We start from the raw sequence: 22,116 nt of genomic DNA on the forward strand, positions 1-22,116 counted from the left end.
CACAAAGGCCCACCCTTCAGCAGCCAATTCAGTCATAACCGTGTGGTTAAGCGCACGTCCGTCGCGGTCGAATCCAAGTATTAGAGATTCGACTTTTGTCTGGCTGTCGGCAAGTTCGGAGCGGGTCCGGGATCCACTTGTCCGAGGTTTATGCGCACGAATCGATGGCAATCGGAGGAACGGGCTCGTTGGCTCTTTGATCCTGGTCCCCGTCGTTTGTGTCAAATGTCCCGGTCGCGTCCGATTTCATGTGGGAGCAAAAGACAGATCGAAGTGATCAGATGGTCCAATCGTGGTCATTTGCGCAAACCGCACCTTACCGCAGCTTGCTCTGCGTCCTTATGCATTACTGTATATCTCGCGTAGGGGAGGTGTAGAACAGCTTCATACATGCTTCATTGTGTCAGTCAAACTTGACAAGAACTTGAAAACGACACAATCATGGAGGGCTTGAAAACCTTTGACCATTGATTTGGGACATATACCAAAAGAAAAAGGAGGAATGGGAGAGAGAAGGTTGGACGGAGTTCGAGGCTACCGCTCTGCATAGAGTGAAGACTCGGGACGGCGGCAGCTAAGACAGGCGTGGCCGAGGCGGTCAGAACCCCGAGAGCGAGCTTAAGCAAGCACGCGGACGGTGCAGCGCAAGTGGTGCACATGTGCGTCCCAGCTGGTGTCTGCATGTGCATGTGGCAGTTCGGTGTTCGATGGCGCTCTCCTTCATCAGCCAAGGCTCCTAGGCACTCCCGGGATACAATCGGCCATAAACCCTGCTTGTATCTTATCGCAAGGCCTTATCGGACCAATCTGCATGGGTTCCCCAAGGGGTCAACAATGATCCGGCGCGTGTTCCTGACTCCCGCGTGGAAGGAGAAAAAAAAAATTACGCCAGATGGCTGGCAATTCCGAAAAACGGGCACCAACCTTGGAATTGACTCAGGTTCTCCCGCTGTTTCTGGCCTTGTCTCTGATACCTCTGTCTCTTCCTGTATGTCTCTGACCTGATGCGATCCATCTGACTTCGTCATAAGGAACCCGTGGTACGTCTACCTAAGTTATCCAAGGTATCCGTATTCGTACATAGGGACTTGCGTCTAGTCCATCTCTCCCAGCCTGAGACCTACAAACCATTCCAAGGTTCTCTGCATTCTGCCTCTTTGCCGTGTGCAACACCAAAAAAAGAAAAAAGTACTGTCACTAGTTCCCGGCTGCAGCAAGAAAGCCTTTTCCTGCTTCGTGTGTGACGAACTTCCCCAGATTGGACACTCTTCTGCCGGCCTGGTTCTTTCCCAGTCCCAATTTCGCCTTTTACCCTTCGCTCCTTCCCCCTTCTTCTGCTCCTTGTCTGCTCTGCCCACTCCCATCTGTCCCCCTTGTAATATTCAGGGCATGATACCGTAAGACCAGCAAGGACCAATACTGGAGAGGGAAGCACAAGTGCCAACGGCTCCTTCCCCATCCCCAGCTAGGCCCACGTCGGCTAAAGGCCAATCTCATCGCGTCCGCACCTGCCACCAGACTCCGTCGCGCAAGCGGCAAGAGCATCCAGGTCCACTCAACCCACAATCCACTCGAGGGCCACAGTCACCTCACCTCACCGAGCGCACCTTCTCCTCTTCTCCTACACAGGGCCCAGGAAGCGATAGCTCGAACCATTTCTCCTGTGCGCCTGCACTTCAACAAAACTTCCGCCCTCCACACAACCTCAATTGCAGAAGCCGCCCAAGATGAGCAAAGCAGCTGCTGTCAAGGAGGCTGTCAAGGAGAGCCTCCTTGGCGCCGAGGAGCCCGTCCAGCTGTCTGCGCAGACAAAGGCGAGATTCGTTGCCAATGCTGTCAAGGATGAGGTGTCAGGAGAGCTCTTCATGGGCCCTGACGAGTTCACCAAGGCTGTTGCGCCCGAGGATGAAGACTTCGTAAGTCCATTTTTTCACTCTTATTTTGCTTTCTGCTCCTCCGACTTGTCTACCGTGGGAGCACAAATCAGCTCCGATTTCCCTCCGATGAATCACGCGATCCATTTTACTGACTCTACAACCCAACGCTACAGCACAAAATCAAGCGAGAGCAGTACGGCATTCTCTTCGGCATCGCCGACCGCAAGGGTTCCGGCAAGATCACCCTCTCCGAGTGGGCCGCCTTCGAGAACCTCCTGATCAAGCCCGACGCCGAGTACGAGATCGCCTTCCGCCTCTTCGACGTTGACAGAACCGGCAATGTCAAGTATGAGGACTTCCGAAAGCTCTATGAGCTCAACAAGGGCCCCGACAGCATCCCCTTTGACTGGGAGTGCGAGTGGGCCAAGTTGTACATCGGTAGCAAGAAGAAGCGCCACCACATGGACTACCCCCAATTCTCCCAGATGCTGCGTGGTCTGCAGGGCGAGCGCATTCGTCAAGCTTTCCAGCTGTTCGACAAGGATGGCGATGGTTTCATTGACCCCGAGGACTTTGAGCGCATCATTCGTGAGACTTCCAAGCACAAGCTCTCTGACCACCTTCTCGAGAACCTGTCGACTCTTTGCAACATCTCGCTCGGAAGCAAGGTCTCCTACGCCAACGTCCGCGCCTTCCAGAACATGATTAAGGAGATTGATCTGGTTGAGCTTATTGTGCGCCGCGCTTGCGCCAAGAGCTCCGACGGCAAGATTACGAGGACGGAATTCCTCAACCAGGCTGCTAAGATCACCCGGTTCTCCCTCTTCACCCCCATGGAAGCCGACATCCTCTTCCACTTTGCCAGCCTCGACGAGCCATCTGGTCGCCTTGGCCTCGGTGACTTTGCCAAGGTCCTCGACCCATCATGGAGAAACGCCGCCTACGAGGCCGACGATGCTGCTTCGCGAGTTCTCGCTCAGAGCGCAGGAGCTTCCAAGGCTGTTCTCTCGTCGATCCTCGAATCCGCATACAACTTTGGACTTGGTAGTTTGGCAGGTGCTTTCGGAGCATTCATGGTCTACCCCATTGACCTTGTTAAGACCCGCCTGCAGAACCAGAGAAGCGCCAGACCGGGAGAAAGATTGTATAAGAATTCGATCGATTGCTTCCAGAAGGTGTGGAGAAACGAGGGACCCCGAGGCCTCTACTCGGGTGTTGTGCCCCAGCTTATTGGTGTTGCGCCAGAGAAGGCCATTAAGCTAACGGTGAACGACCTTGTGCGTACGTACTTCACCAACAAGGAGGGCAAGATCTGGACTGGCCATGAAATCCTTGCTGGTGGTACTGCTGGTGCATGCCAAGTTGTAAGTACACACCCTCTATCACTGCAGTCTAGTGTAAGATGTAAGAGGGCGACAAAGCTAACAATGTGTTCCACAGGTCTTCACTAACCCCCTCGAGATTGTCAAGATTCGTCTTCAGGTCCAGGGTGAGGTCGCCAAGACGGTCGAGGGTGCCCCCAAGAGGTCGGCTATGTGGATTGTGCGCAACTTGGGTCTCGTTGGTCTCTACAAGGGTGCCTCCGCGTGCTTGTTGCGTGATGTGCCCTTCTCGGCCATCTATTTCCCAACCTACAGCCACCTGAAGAAGGATCTCTTTGGCGAGTCCCCTACTAAGAAGCTGGGTGTTGTCCAGCTGCTTACTGCTGGTGCCATTGCTGGTATGCCTGCTGCCTACCTCACCACACCCTGCGATGTCATCAAGACTCGTCTCCAGGTCGAGGCTCGCAAGGGCGAGGCCACCTACACAGGTCTCCGCCATGCCGCCAAGACTATCTGGCAGGAGGAGGGCTTCCGCGCCTTCTTCAAGGGCGGCCCTGCCAGAATCTTCCGTTCTTCCCCGCAGTTCGGTTTCACTCTCGCTGCCTACGAAGTTTTGCAGAACGTTGTCCCCTACCCAGGCAAGGCTGAGAGCTCCAAGGTTCACACTGGTGTTGGCGACGCCATCTCTACCCTGAAGGAGAAGCTCGACACTAGCCCCTTTGCCCGCAGCCGCAACGCCCTCAAGATCATCTTGGACATTGACGAGGACTTTGGAAAGGTCAAGGTTCCTAATCAGGAGAGTTGGAAGAAGCTTCCTGCCTTCATGCAGACGAACGGAAACACCTCTTCATGAGCGGTTGGATCGGATTTGAATAGCCAGAGAGAGCCTTCGTGCTTGTCTGGATGAGAAACAAAGAACCCAGAGTCACAGTTGGGAATAAATCGCATATACGGCTGGGGAATACAAAAGTTCTAGAAGAATGAATCAAAGACAGCGATGACGAACGACCCTTCTCAAAGCGAGTCATTCAAGAAGAAGCTGGGCGAGGGAGGCTTTCTCTTCAATTCCGGCAGAGAGGTGGAGGTTGTGAGAAACTTGCATATCCCCCCGACGGCGTTCAAGGGTAGGCATACAAAGGGATTCGAGGCAATTCCTCAATTTCACCTTTTTTTTTTTCAGTTTTGTTCATTTTGTGTTTTGTAGAAGCCTTTTTTCTTCTCCCTTTGAAAAAAGTTCCTCTTTTGTGTTGCTGTAACGTGAGACGGTATAGTTGTGTCAAAACTCAAGAGTCGTAAATCATGGATACAATGTGTAAGAAACAGACCGTAGTGGTAGAGTTCTTAGAGTTACTAGAGTTTCTTCTTATACTACCTAGAAGGTCTTCGGACGGCTTTGTCCATATTACGATGTCAAGTGAGGTAGTCATAATGTCAACCTGTCATATCTGACATCCACGAGGTATTCAGTTTCCACAAGTGTCCTGAATAAGAATGCAAGTGTATTCTAAGTCATATATGTACATATACGACGATCTACTCTACTCTAGTCCAATCTTTGATGTTCTTCATCGTCCGCACGGAGAAGCGAATCTCTCTCGTCGGCCTTGCCGTCAGAGCCGCGGTACAAGATGTAGTGCTGGGTCATGAAGACTAAGTCATAGACCATGGAAACATTGCCGAGCGCAAACTTGACAGGGTTACCGGTGATGCCGGACCAGTCGCGCTGCAGGTACGAGTCGATTGCCTGCTGCGCGACAGAGAGCAGGCCGCCGGAGAAGTCGAGCAGGATCTGCCAGATGGACCAGCCCTTTGTGGACTTGTTGCGGTAGTTTGTAATGACCTGCGGGGTGTACTTGATGAGTGTGATGACGAGCTTGACATAGGAGACAGCGTAGACGACGTCGAGAGCGCACCAGCTCGTGACGGGGTCGCCGTCGCCCGGGGCGGACGCGACAATGAGGCCGACGACGGCGACGCCCACGATGCAGCCCGAGGCGATGCCCGAGATGAAGCGGCTCGGGTTCGTGCCCGGCGCGGGGGTGAAGCCCCAGAGCTTGGGGACGTACTGCGAGGTGGTTATGCAGGAGAGGAGGAGGGCGTGCGCGGCAAAGGTGATGTCGTTGAAGGCGACTGTCGGGGTAAGGCCGTGGTTGCGCGCGGCGTACTGGGCGCGGACGACGGGGGAGTAGTAGAATGCGGCGTTGGACACGAAATAGGCGAGGAAGCCTGCGGGCAAAGGTTCTTGTCAGCGCTGTGCCTTGTAGATTGCCCGCCCCGTGTTCTACGTGGTGTTTTGATTCTCCTTACCTAGGCAATTGATCAAGGGAAAGTCCACCGTTGTGCCGGCCGTAGTTTTCCGGTGATAGTTAAGGAGAGGCTGCGGGTAGAAAGAGCCGGACCAGCAGAGAAAGTAGACCCAGCCAAAGACGGCGGATAGGAATGGGAGGAATTCGAACGCCATTTCGACTGTAGCTGTTGACACCGAGATTGACCGAAGTTTGTTGGAATTATTCGGGATAACCGAATCCTACTGTATGAGCCTTCTCGCGTTCCCTTCTCGCAGAAACCTTTCGTCGAGGTATCCAACCAGCAAAGCCTCCAGTCTGTGGTTTCGTGTGCTGGAGGAGCGAGTTTTGATCTGCTGCGACTAGAGGGGAAGGTCGCAAGAAGTTGCAAATGAGATGGTTCGCCCGGTGCGCAGGATTGCGACATGAGACTGACTGTATGGGGGTTAGCGTCGTCGCTGCGCTATTTCGGCGCAGGTACCGACAGGCCAGCGGTCCCGAGGTCAGCGGCCCCACCAGCACCGTAAAAAGAGCCCAGCGGAAATCACTTCTGGGCGGCGGGGTGCGGCCCAAGTGACCAGGAGGCCGGTAACGAGGTTGCTGTGATAGGCGGAGCCAAGGGCCCCAAGGCGGTGGAGGGCTGGAAGCTCCTCCATTCAATCGTCCCTGTGATCCACTATAGCTGGACGTCAGGGGACCTGTGGAGGAGCAGGTGCGAGCGCGGTGTGGAGTCGGGTGTTGTCACCGCCGGGTGTGATGTCGCCATTGACGAGAGCCCGACCGCTACAGAGGGAGTTCTCAGGGATGTTTGATGCGTGCTAGCTGTGAAGGCCTCAACCTCATAGACGTTGTATGAGCTGGTAAATCCAGATAGTGTGGAAAGAGTTCCACTGAAGCTTCCTGGATGGATGGGTGCCTGTTGGTTGCACAATGCCTCGGCTGCACAGCTGTTTCGGGAACCCTGAAGTCCCATAGATGGAAAGGTATGCGATAAAACTCACAAGATTTGACCTTAAGACGGCCTCGTCCCGACAGGACCAGCGTCTTTGCCGTCTTCGATTTCACTGTCGCAGCGCATCACTCCCTCAAGCCAGCACACGTATTCCTCAAACCCCGTGATGCTCCCATAGACCCTGACAGTCTTGACATCCCGGACTCCCTCGAATACCCGCAGCGCACTGTGATCCGCACTCTGGAAGGCAGCCTGCCACACCTCGACGACAAATTCGTCGACGCCGCTGAACGCCGCCGTCGCGGCCGCTGAATCGAATGCCAGGTCGCAGTCCAGTCGCAGCCGGATATGGAAGCGGCGGATGCGCGGGAGCACGGAGCGCTCCCGGACGGGTGGGTACCATGGCCGCAAGCGCGGGAAGGAGGCGAGCAGTTTGGCGTGCGCGAGGAATATGTTGTTGCCGTACAAAATGGGCGTCCCCTCTGCGTGGATTTGCCGGTTTACTGAGAGGATTGCGGGATGGAGCCGTATTTGCGGTGAGGATGGGCTGACTTTTTCCAGGGGAGTGTGAAGGACAAGGAGAAGGGCATAAATGTCGAGACGAATCTCGCAAGGTAGGTCTAGGAAGAAGCATCTTGGCGCGGCCATTTCTGGTTGTTTAAAAATGGTTTGACGAGACCTCGCTCCTCTGGTCTATCCTGGCGAGTATACGAGGTGGTCACATCAGAACATGTAGTCCAAGTAAGTGGTGCAGGGTGAGGTGAAGAGTGGCCGTGGTGGCTTTATCAGTTTCAAGATAAGATCCTTAGCGGCTTGTTCCCGCCGCCAACCTGGAACCTAGGTACTACGTTACCTTATTGGCGATTTCGCCAGGGAAGATGAGAGACGACCGTTTCGTGGAGTGCTGATCTTCGCAAGCGCTTAATATTCGATTGCTGTTTGAAGGTAATGATCTGGCCCCGCAGATAGGGTCACCTTATACCCAAAGTCACAGCCCATTCATCTGATAACAAGGTAGCTTCTGCCATTCCATATCAGCTGTTGTCAAACTCTGCCTGCATTCTTGAGATCTCGAATCTGAAGCATCAGCATTTTAAATTCTAGCGTGGTGTTCTGGAATTCGGCTGGCAGCAAAATCTACATATAGAGCATCCATCTGCACTGCAAGATATCAATTGAGGTAGTTTTTCGAGCCATAGAGAGGCAAGGCAATCATCCAACATCGATGGCCCATGAGATGGCGTGCTTGGCTGCGATTTAGGGACTAGTCTGAGTCTCCGAGTCTCCGAGCCTCTGGGGTAGTCCAGCCCGTGTGGAGCGGACTACTTGTGCCCCGTTCGATCCCTAGCAAGGTGATAGGCGAAATGCATTATGCGTTAAATCGGACTTCATATTCGGCATCCTGAGCTGCAATCTCAAGAAGTTCGAATGTTTTGTAGCGGTTCAGTCGGAAAGCGAACAACGCAAGGCGGTGCGTTTCCACGACCTGTCACAGCCTGAGCCAATAGATAATTTGCTTTCTTGATGACTTTCTTCCTTCTAGATAAATGGTTCCCCGACCTACGTAGGTAGACAACAAGTGCAGACCCGAACTCCAATACGCCCCGTCCATCCGCAATCATAAATAGTACCAATACAGTGGACGCAGCTATGAGGTGCACACATGCCTCCTCTTGTTTCGATTTTACACGCTGCTTCTGCCCCTTTAGGCAGCCATCTCACATCACATCTTGTCATACCAACCATCACCATCGCCATCAATACGATAATTGTTTAGCCCGTTTGTCTGGCTGGTTTGCCGACTTCTGGAAGCGTTCGCATGTCACGGTGGCTGGGCCGTAGCGAGGTGGGTGATTTGTTGAATTGTTTGATTGCTGTCGTTCCCTCAGGGCAAGTTTCGTTCCCTCTTGCTAGGTCATGGTCAACTCAGGGAAGAATCTCGACAACTTATTAGGATGGCCAAATTCTGTCCTGCTCTGCGCCTGATCCTCCGCAGGCAGCAGTGAGTCTGTATCGCTATCGGTACTGGGAGCTTGCTCTAGCGCCGCCCGTTTCACCTTGATATTTCCTTGAACTGGAGGCTTTGACGTGCTCGTCTGCGCGCTCGAAATGGTCATAATAGACCTAGAGTCTGCCGGAGTTGATACCTCGTGAAGTTGGCTGTGTGGCCGAGATTTGCCAACGTTGGTAGGCTCAGGGGTGTGGTTGCGAGAAACGGTAAAGGGAATGGTCGGCCCAAGACTCTTTTTTGCAGTCTCGGGGGTTGGCAGCGACGTTGCTGCCGGGCTGAGTAGTGACGAAATCTTCTCGTTCGCCATGAGCCCCTTCGTCTGAACAAAAGCGCTTGATCTGGCGTGGTATGGGCTTCGATCATAGTACTTGTCAATGATCGGATGAACCATGACAGTTTGGTTGTGGATTGTCAAGATCGAGTTTGTGGGAACGTTGACCCAATTCTCTGTTTCGATTAGCACTTGCTCAAACACCGCATTACCGAATTCTCAACACGTACCTCTCTCAAACGTCAGCGGTTCACTTGCGACAAGTACGATATCTGCACCTTTATCTTGGCGTTCCATTTGGTAGTTCCGGTCGGTTGCTGCCGATGTCCTCGTGCCCCATTCAGTGCCTGAAGAGTAGTAGAGACTCGCGGCTTCGTCTGTCGCGCTGCTTATGTATCGGGTGCAAATTACGCTTTTGCCGTCTGTGACAGCAAAGTTGAGCAAGCTTCGAGTGTCGATGTTTTCCGCCTGAATCGTGCTTTCTGGGATTTCGTCGATCAATTCGTTGATTGTGGCGATGGTCTTCAGCATAGCCTTTCTTAGTACTGTAGGCCCGAAACCGTGGGCGGGCTGCGAATCTGGATCGATGCCCATCCTTTCGAGAGTATCAAGGAAGAGCGCAAACGCCCATTCGCTGTCTGTACCACCTTGAACCCCAAGGTACCACTTGTCGGCCAATCTCGACCCCAGCCTTCTCTTGATATACTTCCAACCCCCAAGACCACCATTGTGCATCCACATCAAGCTACCGTGGCAGAATGGATGGCAGTTATCTTCACTAAGAGATCCCTCAGTCGTTGCTCGCACATGAGCGAAGATGAGTTGGGAAGCAGTCTTGGAGGCGATGCGCTGAAGATTGGTGCAATTCCAGGCGGGGATTGTCGAGGTAAAGAGGCAAGGGGCGTGGCCAAGCTTGGGATCCGTATAGAAGCCGATTCCGAAGCCATCTGCATTGTTCTGGCCTCTTCTTGTATCCTGTTTGGCCGCGTCCAGATATCAGTACGGTACGTTCATCCCACGCGCCAGAGTGACATACCAGTCTGAGCCTGGAGTCAAACGACTGCTTCAGGATGGAATGCGTAGGGTCAAGGATAAGTTTGGAGAGAAGAATCTCGTCGCTTCCCCGATATACCTAGAATCGGTCAACAGGTGTCCGATAGTGCTTAATAACACTGAACCTACCAGGAAGCGGCACATTTTGGGCAAGCTACGACGGGCGACTCAGGCGGAGTCGAGGAGAAGAGGAAGACGTGGGGGGAAAAGGTAGTCGAAGGTGTCGCGTGAGCAATGCGACTTTGTCTTCGATGGGATTTGGCTGTTCTTAAACAACAACAGGTGCTCAAGGGATAGGACTAGAAGTCAAAGACGAATTCGCGAATGGGAAACGTCGGAGGAAGTATTTGGCCAGATTTATTCGTTTGATGAGCTATGGCGCGATCAGAAACCCCAGGGCGGTGGCGCAAGTTGATAGGGATGAGGTAGCTACCAGCTGAGTGCCAGAGCACGGAGTACCGAATAAGTCAGGTAGGTTCGTGGGTGGGGGGAGGTTGAGCTGAGGCCCGTGCCGGTAGGAAACTAAAGCACACAGAGTTGACAAGGCAAGAGCTGGACGTTTGTACGATGTGGAGGGTCTCAGGGTGCAAAGTATTGGTGGTAATCTAAAAGAATGACTCCCAGCGATTGCGCCTTCGGTCGGGATTCCGGTTGCTTTTCCGAGCACCTTGGTGAATTCTTAGGGTTCAATTGGGGATGAATGAGGCAAGAATTGCAGTGAGTCATTTGATCAGGGGCGGTATAAGCAAAGCTGGTCAGCTGCTGCTGGGATTGCCATGTTCAAATAATTTCTTTGCCCAGGTGCGACTGGAGATCCAGCGCCATCGGAGGCACCTTGGAGCTATGTCTTTTACGGGCTGTCTGGGGATGACGAAGGCGATAAGGCTTTATGCGAAGGGTGATAAGAGAAAGCCATTGAGCTGCGGCCTAAAGCAATGTGCAGTTGTGCTGGTGCATACCGGTAAGTAATCAGCCAGCAGGGAGGTGCCTAGGTACTCTTTTGGGGAAGATGGACGGTACGTCAATGCCAGGTCGTCCCCACTAGGTAGGTGCCTTAGTGAAATGGGCTCTTCATGCAACCCGCGAGAACCCGCTTGATTCCCATCCACGCCGCTCCTCATTCGTCCCCGATCCGTAACATGTCAACGGATTTCTGATATTCAAGTCTCTTGTCAGGCCGGAGGCTTTGGCGAAACCCACATCAACTATCACCACAACCACACCGCTCCTCCATCTCGGACACACGACCCTCTGGCTTTTCCACTCGAGTTCCAACCTCGTATGCGAAGAACACACCACCCTCTCATACTACACGCGTCCCGTGCTTCGTCGGCAGCATGAGCGGACGTCTCCTGGCCGCAGGGCTTTCGCCATTGACGCGACGCGCTCCAGTCCAGGCCGTTCGACACTTTCACCGATTTCCCGCAGGCGGGCTGCAGCGAGCAGATGCTGCTGTGCGTGCTACCCAACGGCGCATGTGGTTCCCTGGCAATGCCTTCCACAATGCCGTCGTCGTAAGGAATGCGTCCTTTGCCCGCTTCCTACCAAAGCTGGTTATCAAGTTTGCTAGGATCCCCGCCATGTTCGGTGGCCTAGCTGTCGGAACACTCGCTTGGATTCAGTACCAAGCTAACCGTACGTACTGGCCTTCCCTTCGTATCAAAATGAGTTGCCCCTGCTGACCAAATCACTCACAGAGCTCACCACCAACGCCTGGGATATGGTCAGCAAAACAGCAGATGGTATTTCGGAAACGACGTCTAGTCTCTTTGGAGGTGCTAAAGGTATCATGGATCAAACGATGCGCGGTTGGGAAAACACGAAAGAACAAATCGAAACCCCCGAATGGCTTCAAAAGGTCTTGCGTATCCACGAAGACATTGGCACTGGAGGTGGCGGCTCAGGAGGCCCCGGAGGGGAGCAGCCCAAGCAGAGCAGAGCTGGTGCGGCTGTTGTTGCAGGAGGCTCAGCTGCTGCGTACGGCTACGACCAATCTTCAGAAGACGACCCACGAGATCCCGACGAGGTGGCCAACGACGACCAGATGATGATCCTCACCAAGAAGATGATCGAGATTCGGAGCATGCTCCAGCAAGTTGGACAATCGAGCACACTGACGCTCCCTTCAATTGTTGTCATCGGTTCCCAGTCGTCAGGAAAGAGTTCTGTCTTAGAAGCCCTCGTCGGTCACGAATTCCTGCCCAAGGGAAGCAATATGGTCACTCGCAGACCCATAGAGCTGACCCTCGTCAATACCCCTGAGTCGGATGCAGAATATGGCGAATTCCCCGACTTAGGTCTTCGACGCATTACCGACTTTTCCTCGATCCAAAGGACCTTGACTGAGCTCAATCTAGCCGTGCCAGATACCCAGTGCGTCTCGGATGATCCCATTCACCTTACCATCTACTCGCCAAACGTACCAGATCTGTCTCTGATTGATCTGCCCGGATACATTCAAGTGGTTGGCCAAGGCCAGCCTCTTGAATTGAAGCAAAAGATCTCGGAGCTATGCGACAAGTACATCCAGCCTCCCAACGTTATTCTCGCTATCTCCGCCGCAGATGTAGATCTCGCAAACTCGACCGCATTACGTGCCAGTCGTCGTGTAGACCCTAGAGGAGAGAGGACCATCGGTGTGGTTACCAAGATGGATCTGGTGGACGCTCCTCGTGGGGCCGCCATCCTGAGCGACAAGCAGTATCCCCTGAGACTGGGTTATGTGGGTGTTGTCTCCAAAGTTCCTCAAACGACTGGTCTCTTCAAGAGATCTGGTAGCGTCATGTCTGCCATTGCAAAGAACGAGAACACCTTTTTCTCGGCCCACCCGCTCGAGTTCGGCGAGGGTGCTGGTGTCAACGTAGGGACCATCAACCTACGTAAGAAGCTCATGACCGTTCTTGAACAGACGATGTCTGCTAGCCTAGCTACAACTAGCGACGCTATCAGACAGGAGCTTGAGGAAGCGACCTATGAGTTCAAGGTTCAATACAATGACCGCCCGCTATCTGCCGAATCATACTTGGCGGAAAGCCTCGATGGCTTCAAACACTCCTTCAAGCAATTCACCGAGGAGTTCGGGCGCCCCCAAATGCACCAGCTTCTGAAGCAAGAGCTAGATCAGAAGGTTCTCGATCTTCTGGCGGCTCGGTACTGGAACAAGCCTATCCAGGACCTGTCCCCTGCAATGCCAGAGCCGGACAGCTTGGCTGATCTTCCCAAAGCCGACCCCAACTCTTTGTACTGGCATCGCCAGCTCGACGCGTCGACTTCTTCATTGACAAAACTTGGCGTTGGCAGATTAGCTACAAGCGTTGTTGCTTCTGCTATCCAGGCACACATCGATAGTCTGATAAAGCACTCCACTTTCAGCAGCCATCCCTTTGCACGCGAAGCAATTAACGAAGCCGCGTCAACAATTCTGAATGAGCGATTTTATAGCACGAGCGATCAGGTTGAGAACTGTATCAAGCCTTACAAGTTCGAAATTGATCTTGACGAGAGAGAATGGACCCAAGGTCGCGATCACTCAGCCGTTGTCCTGAAGAAGGAGCTCCAGGACTGCGAAGGCGCACTCAAGAGCATTGAAGATGTTGTTGGCGGTCGACGAAAGTTGAGAGAAGTGATGAACTTTGTCGATCGCGCACGAAAGGGAGATGTTGTGGTTGAGGGAGAAAGCCGTAGCGGCGCCGGAGGCTTCAGCGCGTCGCTTCTTAAGAGAGGTAAGTCCAAGTTGAGCGCTCGTGTGTTGCCGGTCACTAACAGACCCCAGGACGTGAGGCTGTCTTCCTCAGGGATCGTGCCGACATCATCAAGATGCGTCTAATGGCTGTTAAGTCTAAGCAATGCACCAGCCTCAAGAACAAGTATTACTGCCCGGAGGTCTTCCTTGATGCGGCAGCCACCAAGCTCGCGTCAACGGCTGTTCTTTTTCTCAACGTAGAGCTCCTATCGGAATTCTACTACAACTTCCCTAGGGAACTCGATCTCCGGCTAGGAAGGCACCTCTCCGAAGAAGATATCGAAAGGTTCGCCAAGGAAGACCCCAAGATCAAGAGGCACCTGGAAGTCATCCGCCGCAAAGATCTGCTCGAGTTGGTCCTTGAGAAGATGGAGAGCCTCAGGCAGCTTGAGGGTCGCGAGAGAGAGCGGAAGCAGGGTAGCAACAACAGGCCCAACAAGGATGACAAGCAGCGTGGACGCTGGGGACTGTTTTGATTGGGATGCGGCCATCTTTTGGCGACATTCACAATTGGCCCTTCCTATCTTGGACCTGTAACGCATTATGACCTGGGTGCAAAAGGAGTTTGGGTGTCTGAAAGATCAATGCACTGTCGGCCTCGCCTTTCTTCGTCACGTCAGCGGCGTAGGCAGGCCTTGGTCTGCTTGCAAGTTTCTTCTCTACGGTATTTTTGTGTAAAGTGGTATATTACAAGAAGGATACCCTCCTCGACTCCAGTCTCTTGAAAGAATAGACTTTTCTCGCTCTTCATGTGTTTGTCATCAGAACTTTGATGTTGATCTCAACTAAACAAGACGACCCTCTATGAGACTTTTGATTTCGCTTCTTAAATCGTACACCACAAACATTGTCTGACCATTGGCCTGACAAGACAAATCGCTATCCTCGCTCAATCAAAGAGTCACTTCAACACTCGTCTGCAAAGTAACCTCCCAACGTAAGCTTGTACCGCGTCCGTATCCTTCCCCGAGCCGATTTTGGATCAGAGTAGATATGCGACTGCGCAGCTTGCTGATGGCTCCCTCGTCACAACCTTTGGCGACGCAGATCTTGAGATTGGCCATGCATAACCCGTAGTGCACTTGCCAAAACTGCGCATCCTCGATGCGTGCCACGCCTGGCTCTGCCTCGATCTCCCGCACCACTGAAGACACACCTTCGTTACCACCCATGCCGCCATATGACATGAGCAACATCATAGCCTGAGCCATGGCCAGCTTAGCACCGAACAGGAACATCGAAGCGGCAATGGCGGCGCAGAGCGTACGGTCGACCCAGATGTAGCTTTTGATGGACAGAAGCGGTAACAGGAGCAGTAGACTCGAGAAGAAGACCGTCAAGAAGTGAAAGATGTTAGAAAAGTGGGTAGGTAGCTTGGCTAGCCACGACACACGCATGATTCTAGCAATACGTGCATGATTCTTCAGACCGTATGCTGAAATGACTGTGCTTGTGATAGCCGCGAACGCAGCCCAGTCCACTTCTCCGGCTGAGACACGCTCATGAGCGTGTTCGTGGTGCGGCTCATGTCCACCTTTGGTCTCCAGCCAGTGCTTGAGGTTATGCGACACAAGATCGAAGCCGCCAAAGAGCAGGAATATGGACATGGCGAAGCCGGCGAGAACCTCGGCTCTCTCGAGACCGAAGGGATGACGGATACTGCTACGACGCCAAACCTCAAAGTTGCCTAGAACATCGACAGCGACGCACACCGCCGCGCTACCGGCGTCGAAGAACACTAGGTGGGAGAGGGCCATCATAGCAACGGAGCCCTCGGAAATGAAAAAGAGCCAAGTCGCGACTGCCAAGTGGCACAAGCTCCAGTAGAGCCTGACGCGCTGGTCCTTTGACATACTCTTCCATGCTTCTCGAACGGTGGGCACAGGGAGGGAGGCTGGTAGAACGGGGGGCGGTCGCTGAGGAGGCTCCTGGAAGATTTGGTGTTGGGTAGATATGGAACTGTGCTTATATCGATGGCCGCGACGCTGGCCAATATTCTGTGAGGCGCCAATGTTAGCGATCAATTGGCTGGTTGAAGAGCTGGAAGGGGTGTGCAGCATGATGGCGATGATGTGTATCTGAACATACCGACTTGACAGGCGAGGTCGAGATGACCTGCGTCTGAAAGTTGAAGGGGCTCGGGACGATCGAGCCCCCAGCAGAGGGAGGGTCGTCTTCAGCCATGTCTGCTGGTGTTGGGAAGTCTGGACGAAGCAACCCAGGTTTCAGGTTGGCGGGCGCGAGAAGTCCAGGGCTGCCTATGGGTGTCGATGCTACACAGGGGGAGCAGGAGATGCTAGGGTGACGGCCGTCCTCATCCACTTCGTCGTCCACGTCGGAGGCTTCGTCGTTGATGTTTATAGATGGAAAGGCGAATTGCGGAAGGCCAGAGACGACATGGGTTGACGAGGTGTTATCACTTCTGTCGTTACCGCTTTGGGGGATCGGTGGGGTGGCAGGTCGCAGAGGGGCGGAGGAGGATTGGGCTGCTGCAGGGCTGGAAGCCATGGAACTATTTTCTTCCCAGCGACGTCCCTCGCCGAGAAGAAGGGACAAGCAAGGACAGCGTCAGCGACAGGGTCAATGGCAGTGGTGTCCGATAGTCGCCGGCATGCATTGTGCGTTACTCCGGGGGGCTAAAGGTCGCAGAATGGTAGGCGAAGCAAAGAAACACTAGGAAGAGATGGGACGAGACGTGGGTGACGTGCAATCATCGACAGAACGAGTCGCTAGGTCGGGAAGGTTAGAATTCCAGTCAGTGTCACTGCTAGCCCGGTAAAAGGGTAAAAAGGGCCAGCTAAAGAAGGGACGACGGAGATCTGTCTCCAGGTTCGCTCCACCACCTTCCCCCACAGCTTGAAATGGTCTAAGTGCATCTGTTCAGGGGGGATATGCTATTACTCAAAGAACTGGCTTAAAGGGAGAGCACATTACAGGGGGAACACTATGTACTTTGTAGTCGTGCCGCCCACTTTCCTCGTTACCTACCGTAAACCACTTAGCCTCCTTTCACGGTTATTACCTAAGGTACCTACCTTTATAGGTACCGTTGCACCGAATCACCTGGTATTGAGTTCGCAGCAGCGGTACCACGAAGTAACGGCATTGACTTTGAGGCGTATCCACGACCCACGTCACAATGCAGGGTCCTACATCTTTTACCTCTTTGCAGTTAGCCCTCTCAATCTTCGACCCGCGTCAACCCCAATTGTTAAACTGAGCTCTTCACAGCATTGACAAAGTTTCAATCAGATCCGGAAATACCACCAGCTTCTTTTAGCTGAACTTCCCTCTCTTGCCTCTCCCCCTTGCAACAAATCTTCGGTAGAGTGGGTGTCCATGTCACGGCCCCGACTCGTACGCAGCCCCCAAGCATTGACGTGAGACTCTCCCCCCACCCCATCCCTATCGGTTTTGGTCCACTCTTCCGACGGAACGATAAGGGATTATCGCAGTTCGAAATACCTTACCAAACGCAATGGACCATACTGCGGCTGGCGGTGACAATGGCGCCGAGGGTCGCACGTATGCGCTCGACGACCCATCGACAGTAGGAGCTGTATCACCAAAATCGGTCTCTCTCTCTGAGCATCAATACCAGCAGCATCAGCCGCCGTCAACGGTCCCCCACCGACGCACCTCCTCCGGCGCGAACTTCCTTTCCAAACTCCCTTTTATGCGCTCCCATTCCGATGGGAAGCAGCAGCAGCGTCACCAAGAAGCCGAGGACAACACTTCGCGCTCCCCGCCGTCATCCATGTCGACTGTAATACAGCAACAGCAGCAGCAGCAAAAGTCTCGACGGAGGAAGGGTTCCCTTAGGAAGGTGGCTCTCTTGGGAAGAGGCGCGCAACGAGAGCGCAAGGAGGCTAAGCAGCTCACCATCGACACGTCACACACCGTCTCCCGCGACATGGAGAGCGCTGCATCTCGATCGCACGCGACAACTATCGAACACGACCCTCTTGGTCTAAACATCGCGGACTTGACGCCGCGGCCGTCTATGGAAGGATACGCGAGCAGGTCGAGTCTGGTCGAATCCCCAGTGTCTTCTCTGCCGAATTCTCGACACATAAACGAGGCCGAGTCCACCATCACCAGCCCCACGATATCATACACATCTACAACGGACGAAGACGACGTTTTACACATACCGAGCCACATGCCGTCGCACCTACAGCCCGACTCGTCGCTCTCGTCGGGCTCCGAATCATACTTTGTAACCCGGCCCAGGCAACAGTCTATACTGCAGGCCAAGTCACCACTCTCGTACAGCGGCCTGTCATCCACCCCATTGCCTCCCAACGACACCGAAATCGACTACTCAGACACGGAATGGTGGGGATGGGTTGTTTTGATCGTGACAGGGCTTGTATTTGTTATGGGCATGGGCTCAGTCTTTGGAGTATGGAGTTGGGCGTGGGATGTTGGTACGACCCCGTACGCGCCCCCGGAGCTCGAGGACGATCCGACGCTGCCCATTACGGGCTACTATCCGGCCCTCATTATTCTGACCAGTATCATGGCTTGGGTATGGGTCTCCGTGGCCTGGATGGGAATGAAGTACTTTCGCCATGCTAAGATCAGCGGGGAGTAGAGACTGGAACAGTCTTGGATTCTGGCCCATCCCATTCTTCATTTAGAAAACTTCTTCTGCCAACCCTTGTGGCTTGTTACGCAAGTCGACAAGGTCAGACGAATGGCGTTGGTGGTGAAAGTGTGCGGCAAGGCGTTTTGTTATTCATGGCATAGATGACAGGAGCTCAAAAGGTTAAAAGCGAGTTGGCAAGCGAAAAGAGTCTTGCTGGATTATCGGGAGTTAAACATGGGTTTTCTTTTTCCATGGATTGTTGTTCAGCCGGCTTGACGCCTGTCTGGCGTAAGTAACAGCGAGGACCAACCCTTGCATCCAAGTTGTATATTTCTATGGCTCTTAAAGCCACAGCTATAGCCAGGTAGCTTAAGAAACACACCAGTCAAATCATATTAAGCCTCGCATACCACAGTGACAAGTTTGTATCAATTACATCATTTTCCTGACCTCCTTCGAGTATAGGGGTTCTCAGACCGGATCTGCCAACCTGTCATTCAACCAACCATTCAATACTAGCGACAAGCATACCTACGCTACCTACGGGCTACGGATCACCAAGGAACACGGATAACAACTCGGACGTGCGCGCACGTTGATAGTGTAAGGTCAGACGAGTGGAGACGTTGATACTACATCGTCAACGCGTGTGGACAGACTAGAAGCGAGATCGAGGCGAGTCGTGGTTGGAGAGCAGGGATCCACCGTCTGCGCGTAATCATGAACCGAGAATGGGCTTGCGGCTTGCCAGCGGGCAGCGGCCCATCTTGCCAGCCTCCTAGGCGGAGAACAAGGGTCCCACCGGCCGCATCTTACACGATCTCGGTGGTGGGGGTTTGTGTGGTTGGCTGGCCTCGGGACAGTAAATACACACACAGATTGGTACGCTACACAACGCACAGTCCTGTCGAGGCAGCTCAAGTCTCTCGAACTTCTTTCTAATAGGTCGGTTCTGGTTGGCAGCTCACGTGTGGAAAGTCTGACAGAGCCCGCCGAGTTTCTAGGGTAGTATTTCACTCAGCTCACGAGACCATGCGAGTTGGAGGGAGACCATATGCCTCACCGGCCAAGGGAAGCCGAAGAACAAACGGCGGCGGTGGTGGTGAGTCCACATTGAGACATGTCATCTGAAACACAACGACGTTGGCGACGCAGAAGCAAAGCCCATGATGGATGGAAGCCAGCGAGCTGCGAGCCCCCTTTGCCCGCAGCGACTGCTCTGGGGCCAAGTTGGATCGGCAAAAGGCGAGACATTTTCGACTGGAGCTGAATGGTCCTGGTGCTCTACACCGTACTGCGCTGGGTGTGGACCACCCAACCAACCAACCACTCACTCACCCACTGCAGTGATCTGATGCGTTGGCTCTGGCACCGGCACCGGCAGTTCGCATAGAAGATGGAGGTCTTCCAAATGCCCGTTGGCTAACCGAAAAGGTGTTTTCATCGAGTAAGACGAGAGTCAAGCATATCACGACGCACCTGGATGGTGAACCTTGAGGAGTCCGTGAGCCGTCAGCATCCATGGTTACAACCCTCCTTGCCTCCCTTTGTTTTCCCACCGGCCCCCTCCGTTCCTTGAATCGGGGCCCAGGGGACTCTGAGCTGAGAGAAGGGAAGGGGAAGGGAAAAGAGCAGCTTGTGTCGTTGAGCAAGTGGGGACTCTGACGCTTGAGAGATTTGGAGAGTGTAAATGGAGCCTTGGCAGTGGTGGTGGCATCCCGACCCGATCTAGGCCCACTGCCAAGGTGGAGGGCCGACAAGTGGGAAGGCAAGAAGGGAACGGGCTTGCATCTCGTGTTGAAAAGAATTAAGCGCTGCGGTGAATTGAGATGGCAGAGGCGGCAAGGGAAATGGCGCGCGCACGGCCAATCAGCAGAGTCCCAGCCCCTGATTCGTGGCCAGGGCTACCTTATTGTGTCCCACAATGCCATTGCAACTCCATGTTGGAAAAGAAGCTTGTGCGCCATTCGCATCGCATCGCATCGCATTGCATCTCCGAATGGCTGGCGCATATCTCGGCCAATCGATCAGGACAGTGTCTTTGCTGGGTGCAAGTGTTGGTCAGCCAAAGAGTTGGTGTTTCTGAGTTTGCAGCGTCCCCAGTGGACTGGTCAGCCGCCGACGCCGTACCGAAGCTCGTGGCAAACGGGCAAGCGGGCGGGCAGAGGCGGAAGGATAAAAAGAAGGATGCTGCATGCAGCAGGCCACGCCAAAGTCGGCAGCAAGGCGTCTAACGGCTCGCCATCGGCATGTGTCTCTGAGTCTGCCTTGGACGGTCAGGTAGGTATGTACCCTAGGTATCGGAAGGTCTATCGGTGACTTGGTTGCTAAAGCGCTCTCTGAGTTTCTGACTGTCTACAGGTAGAATAACAAGTATTAGTTTCCTTACAGAGGAGAAAACAGCGATGGAGGTTGGTGTTTGTGGGGCAATTGTCAATGCTAAGGTAATGCCAGTGCCCATGCCAGTACCCATGAATGGGATTGTTATTACGTGCGCGGTCGGTTACATGGCAATGGCATTGGACAATGGACGTTGCAAGTCGCTGTCCCCGGTGCTGCTCAGCTTGTGCGGATGGTTCTCCGGACATGTTCCGCCAAGGGAACGGAAGGGAGGGCGGCGGACCTTACGTGGTGTGCTGTAACCAAGAGTCCAAGACGGCTGAGGTGGAGAAAGCCATCGAGGGTCCCGACGGGTCGGAAGGATCAGGAGCATAAAACTCGATGCTGGGGGCCTTGTACCTGAGGTACTACCTTGAGATGTAAGGTAGGCAATCAGGTAGTATCCGAAGGCATTCTTTGTCTGTTTCCGACGTCGTCCAAGACAATCTGATTCAGAAATTTGCAGAAAATTTCCGGTCAGTAAGGTGCAGGAAGGACATGACACCGGCGGCTGCCCTGTGTAGGTAGTCCCTGAAAGGAGGCACCTTCTTTAGGGTACCTACGGTACCTTAGGTAGGTACGAATGGGAACATGGTAGATGGGCGGGGGGCAGGCCCAGCGGGCGGGCTCTTTCCTGGAGTCTTCCCTGTACGAATACCTGGAAGGCGGCGAAGGCTCCGCCCTCCCTGCCGTCCCTCTGTCCTCGTCGGGCGGGAGGTAAACGGGAAGGCGTTCCCTCCTCTTCGGCGCCTGCCTTTGCCTGCCCTGTGCCTGCAAAACTAAAATTTGATGTTGATATTGAAATTGACACATGGCACTCATGGCTGCATCTGTGCCCAGGCGGTGCGATCTCTTCTCTAACAGACCATGACCTCACCGCTTCCGCATCCAGGGCACGCTCTCTTTTTCCAGTCTTCACGAAAACGACGCTCCGAGGAACGTAATCTCGCACCAATATTTGTGCTGGATCTGGGACAAGTGCCGTTCGCTGACGATTGCTGAAGACAGTGGTGGGGCACATTCCCTCTCAGGTCGCCTGTGTCAGTTGCTTCTGTACTCGTATGTGCCTGTAGAATTCCACTGGGAACTTGAGGACCTGAGGTGAGACTCGCCTGCCAATGCCACAGCAACACCAGTGACAGCAGAAACAGTACCGAGGCAATGGACGCAGGAATGTAAATGATGACTCTCTGCAGTCCCTGAAACGATCATTCCGAGATACCACCCAAGCCCAAGGGGAAGGAAACATCATGGAATTTAGAAGTGTCTAGTAATGGTGAGATAGACCTGCTAAAGATGAGATACCTCAGCGTACCTAGGTAGGTAGGAGAGCACGGTTCTCGATCAGTCCAAGCAATCAGAGATAAGGATGGTGTAAGCTGCCAACATCAAACCGGACCAGCAACAAAGTAGTGCGAACGGTCGTCGCATCTGCCACCTCTCCTACTCTCCCGTCGTCACACAGACTCGACAAACTCTCTCCAGCTCTTTGTCTTGCTCAGGGTATCCTGTCTTGCAGCAGCCGAGAGCTCACGACACATGCAATACACGGTCGTTCATGCACTAGAGCCGTAGACCGCAGCTTTCTCAGCTCCCAATTTCGCATCGCCAACGGCTGGACCACTCGGCTGCC

General features: G+C 53.7%; 8 protein-coding genes across 8 annotated transcripts; 3 read left to right on the forward strand and 5 right to left on the reverse strand.

The window, feature by feature from the left end:
* Positions 1–1,063: 1,063 nt before the first annotated feature.
* On the reverse strand, positions 1,064–1,593 carry BDP55DRAFT_424505 (uncharacterized protein). Its single transcript, XM_060567477.1, has one exon. The coding sequence runs from the start codon at positions 1,457–1,459 to the stop codon at positions 1,121–1,123; it is 339 nt and encodes a 112-aa protein (XP_060422338.1). The 5' UTR covers positions 1,460–1,593; the 3' UTR covers positions 1,064–1,120.
* A 134-nt stretch (positions 1,594–1,727) lies between these two features.
* On the forward strand, positions 1,728–4,052 carry BDP55DRAFT_566962 (mitochondrial carrier domain-containing protein; the record flags this gene model as incomplete). Its single annotated transcript, XM_060570551.1, has 3 exons — positions 1,728–1,916; positions 2,051–3,241; positions 3,318–4,052. 3 exons carry the CDS (start codon positions 1,728–1,730, stop codon positions 4,050–4,052), a joined length of 2,115 nt encoding a protein of 704 aa, XP_060422339.1.
* Positions 4,053–4,742: 690 nt separating this feature from the next.
* On the reverse strand, positions 4,743–5,660 carry BDP55DRAFT_698879 (lysosomal cystine transporter; the record flags this gene model as incomplete). Its single annotated transcript, XM_060577832.1, has 2 exons — positions 4,743–5,425; positions 5,507–5,660. The coding sequence occupies 2 exons, from the start codon at positions 5,658–5,660 to the stop codon at positions 4,743–4,745; spliced, it is 837 nt and encodes a 278-aa protein (XP_060422340.1).
* Positions 5,661–6,496: 836 nt separating this feature from the next.
* On the reverse strand, positions 6,497–7,084 carry BDP55DRAFT_638598 (uncharacterized protein; the record flags this gene model as incomplete). The annotated part of the gene is made up of 1 exon (XM_060573135.1): positions 6,497–7,084. One exon carries the CDS (start codon positions 7,082–7,084, stop codon positions 6,497–6,499), a length of 588 nt encoding a protein of 195 aa, XP_060422341.1.
* A 1,262-nt stretch (positions 7,085–8,346) lies between these two features.
* Positions 8,347–9,915, reverse strand: BDP55DRAFT_698881 (nucleophile aminohydrolase; the record flags this gene model as incomplete). The annotated part of the gene is made up of 4 exons (XM_060577833.1): positions 8,347–8,894; positions 8,949–9,693; positions 9,755–9,850; positions 9,901–9,915. The coding sequence occupies 4 exons, from the start codon at positions 9,913–9,915 to the stop codon at positions 8,347–8,349; spliced, it is 1,404 nt and encodes a 467-aa protein (XP_060422342.1).
* A 1,193-nt stretch (positions 9,916–11,108) lies between these two features.
* On the forward strand, positions 11,109–13,989 carry BDP55DRAFT_566887 (dynamin family protein; the record flags this gene model as incomplete). Its single annotated transcript, XM_060570545.1, has 3 exons — positions 11,109–11,406; positions 11,469–13,493; positions 13,544–13,989. 3 exons carry the CDS (start codon positions 11,109–11,111, stop codon positions 13,987–13,989), a joined length of 2,769 nt encoding a protein of 922 aa, XP_060422343.1.
* Positions 13,990–14,406: 417 nt separating this feature from the next.
* Positions 14,407–15,697, reverse strand: BDP55DRAFT_566899 (cation diffusion facilitator; the record flags this gene model as incomplete). The annotated part of the gene is made up of 2 exons (XM_060570546.1): positions 14,407–15,510; positions 15,602–15,697. 2 exons carry the CDS (start codon positions 15,695–15,697, stop codon positions 14,407–14,409), a joined length of 1,200 nt encoding a protein of 399 aa, XP_060422344.1.
* Positions 15,698–17,019: 1,322 nt separating this feature from the next.
* Positions 17,020–18,110, forward strand: BDP55DRAFT_698884 (uncharacterized protein; the record flags this gene model as incomplete). The annotated part of the gene is made up of 2 exons (XM_060577834.1): positions 17,020–17,038; positions 17,065–18,110. The coding sequence occupies 2 exons, from the start codon at positions 17,020–17,022 to the stop codon at positions 18,108–18,110; spliced, it is 1,065 nt and encodes a 354-aa protein (XP_060422345.1).
* Positions 18,111–22,116: the final 4,006 nt, after the last annotated feature.

This window comes from Colletotrichum godetiae (genome assembly GCF_030913485.1).
Source record: "Colletotrichum godetiae strain CBS 193.32 chromosome Unknown BDP55scaffold_89, whole genome shotgun sequence".
Lineage (NCBI taxonomy): Eukaryota > Fungi > Ascomycota > Sordariomycetes > Glomerellales > Glomerellaceae > Colletotrichum > Colletotrichum godetiae.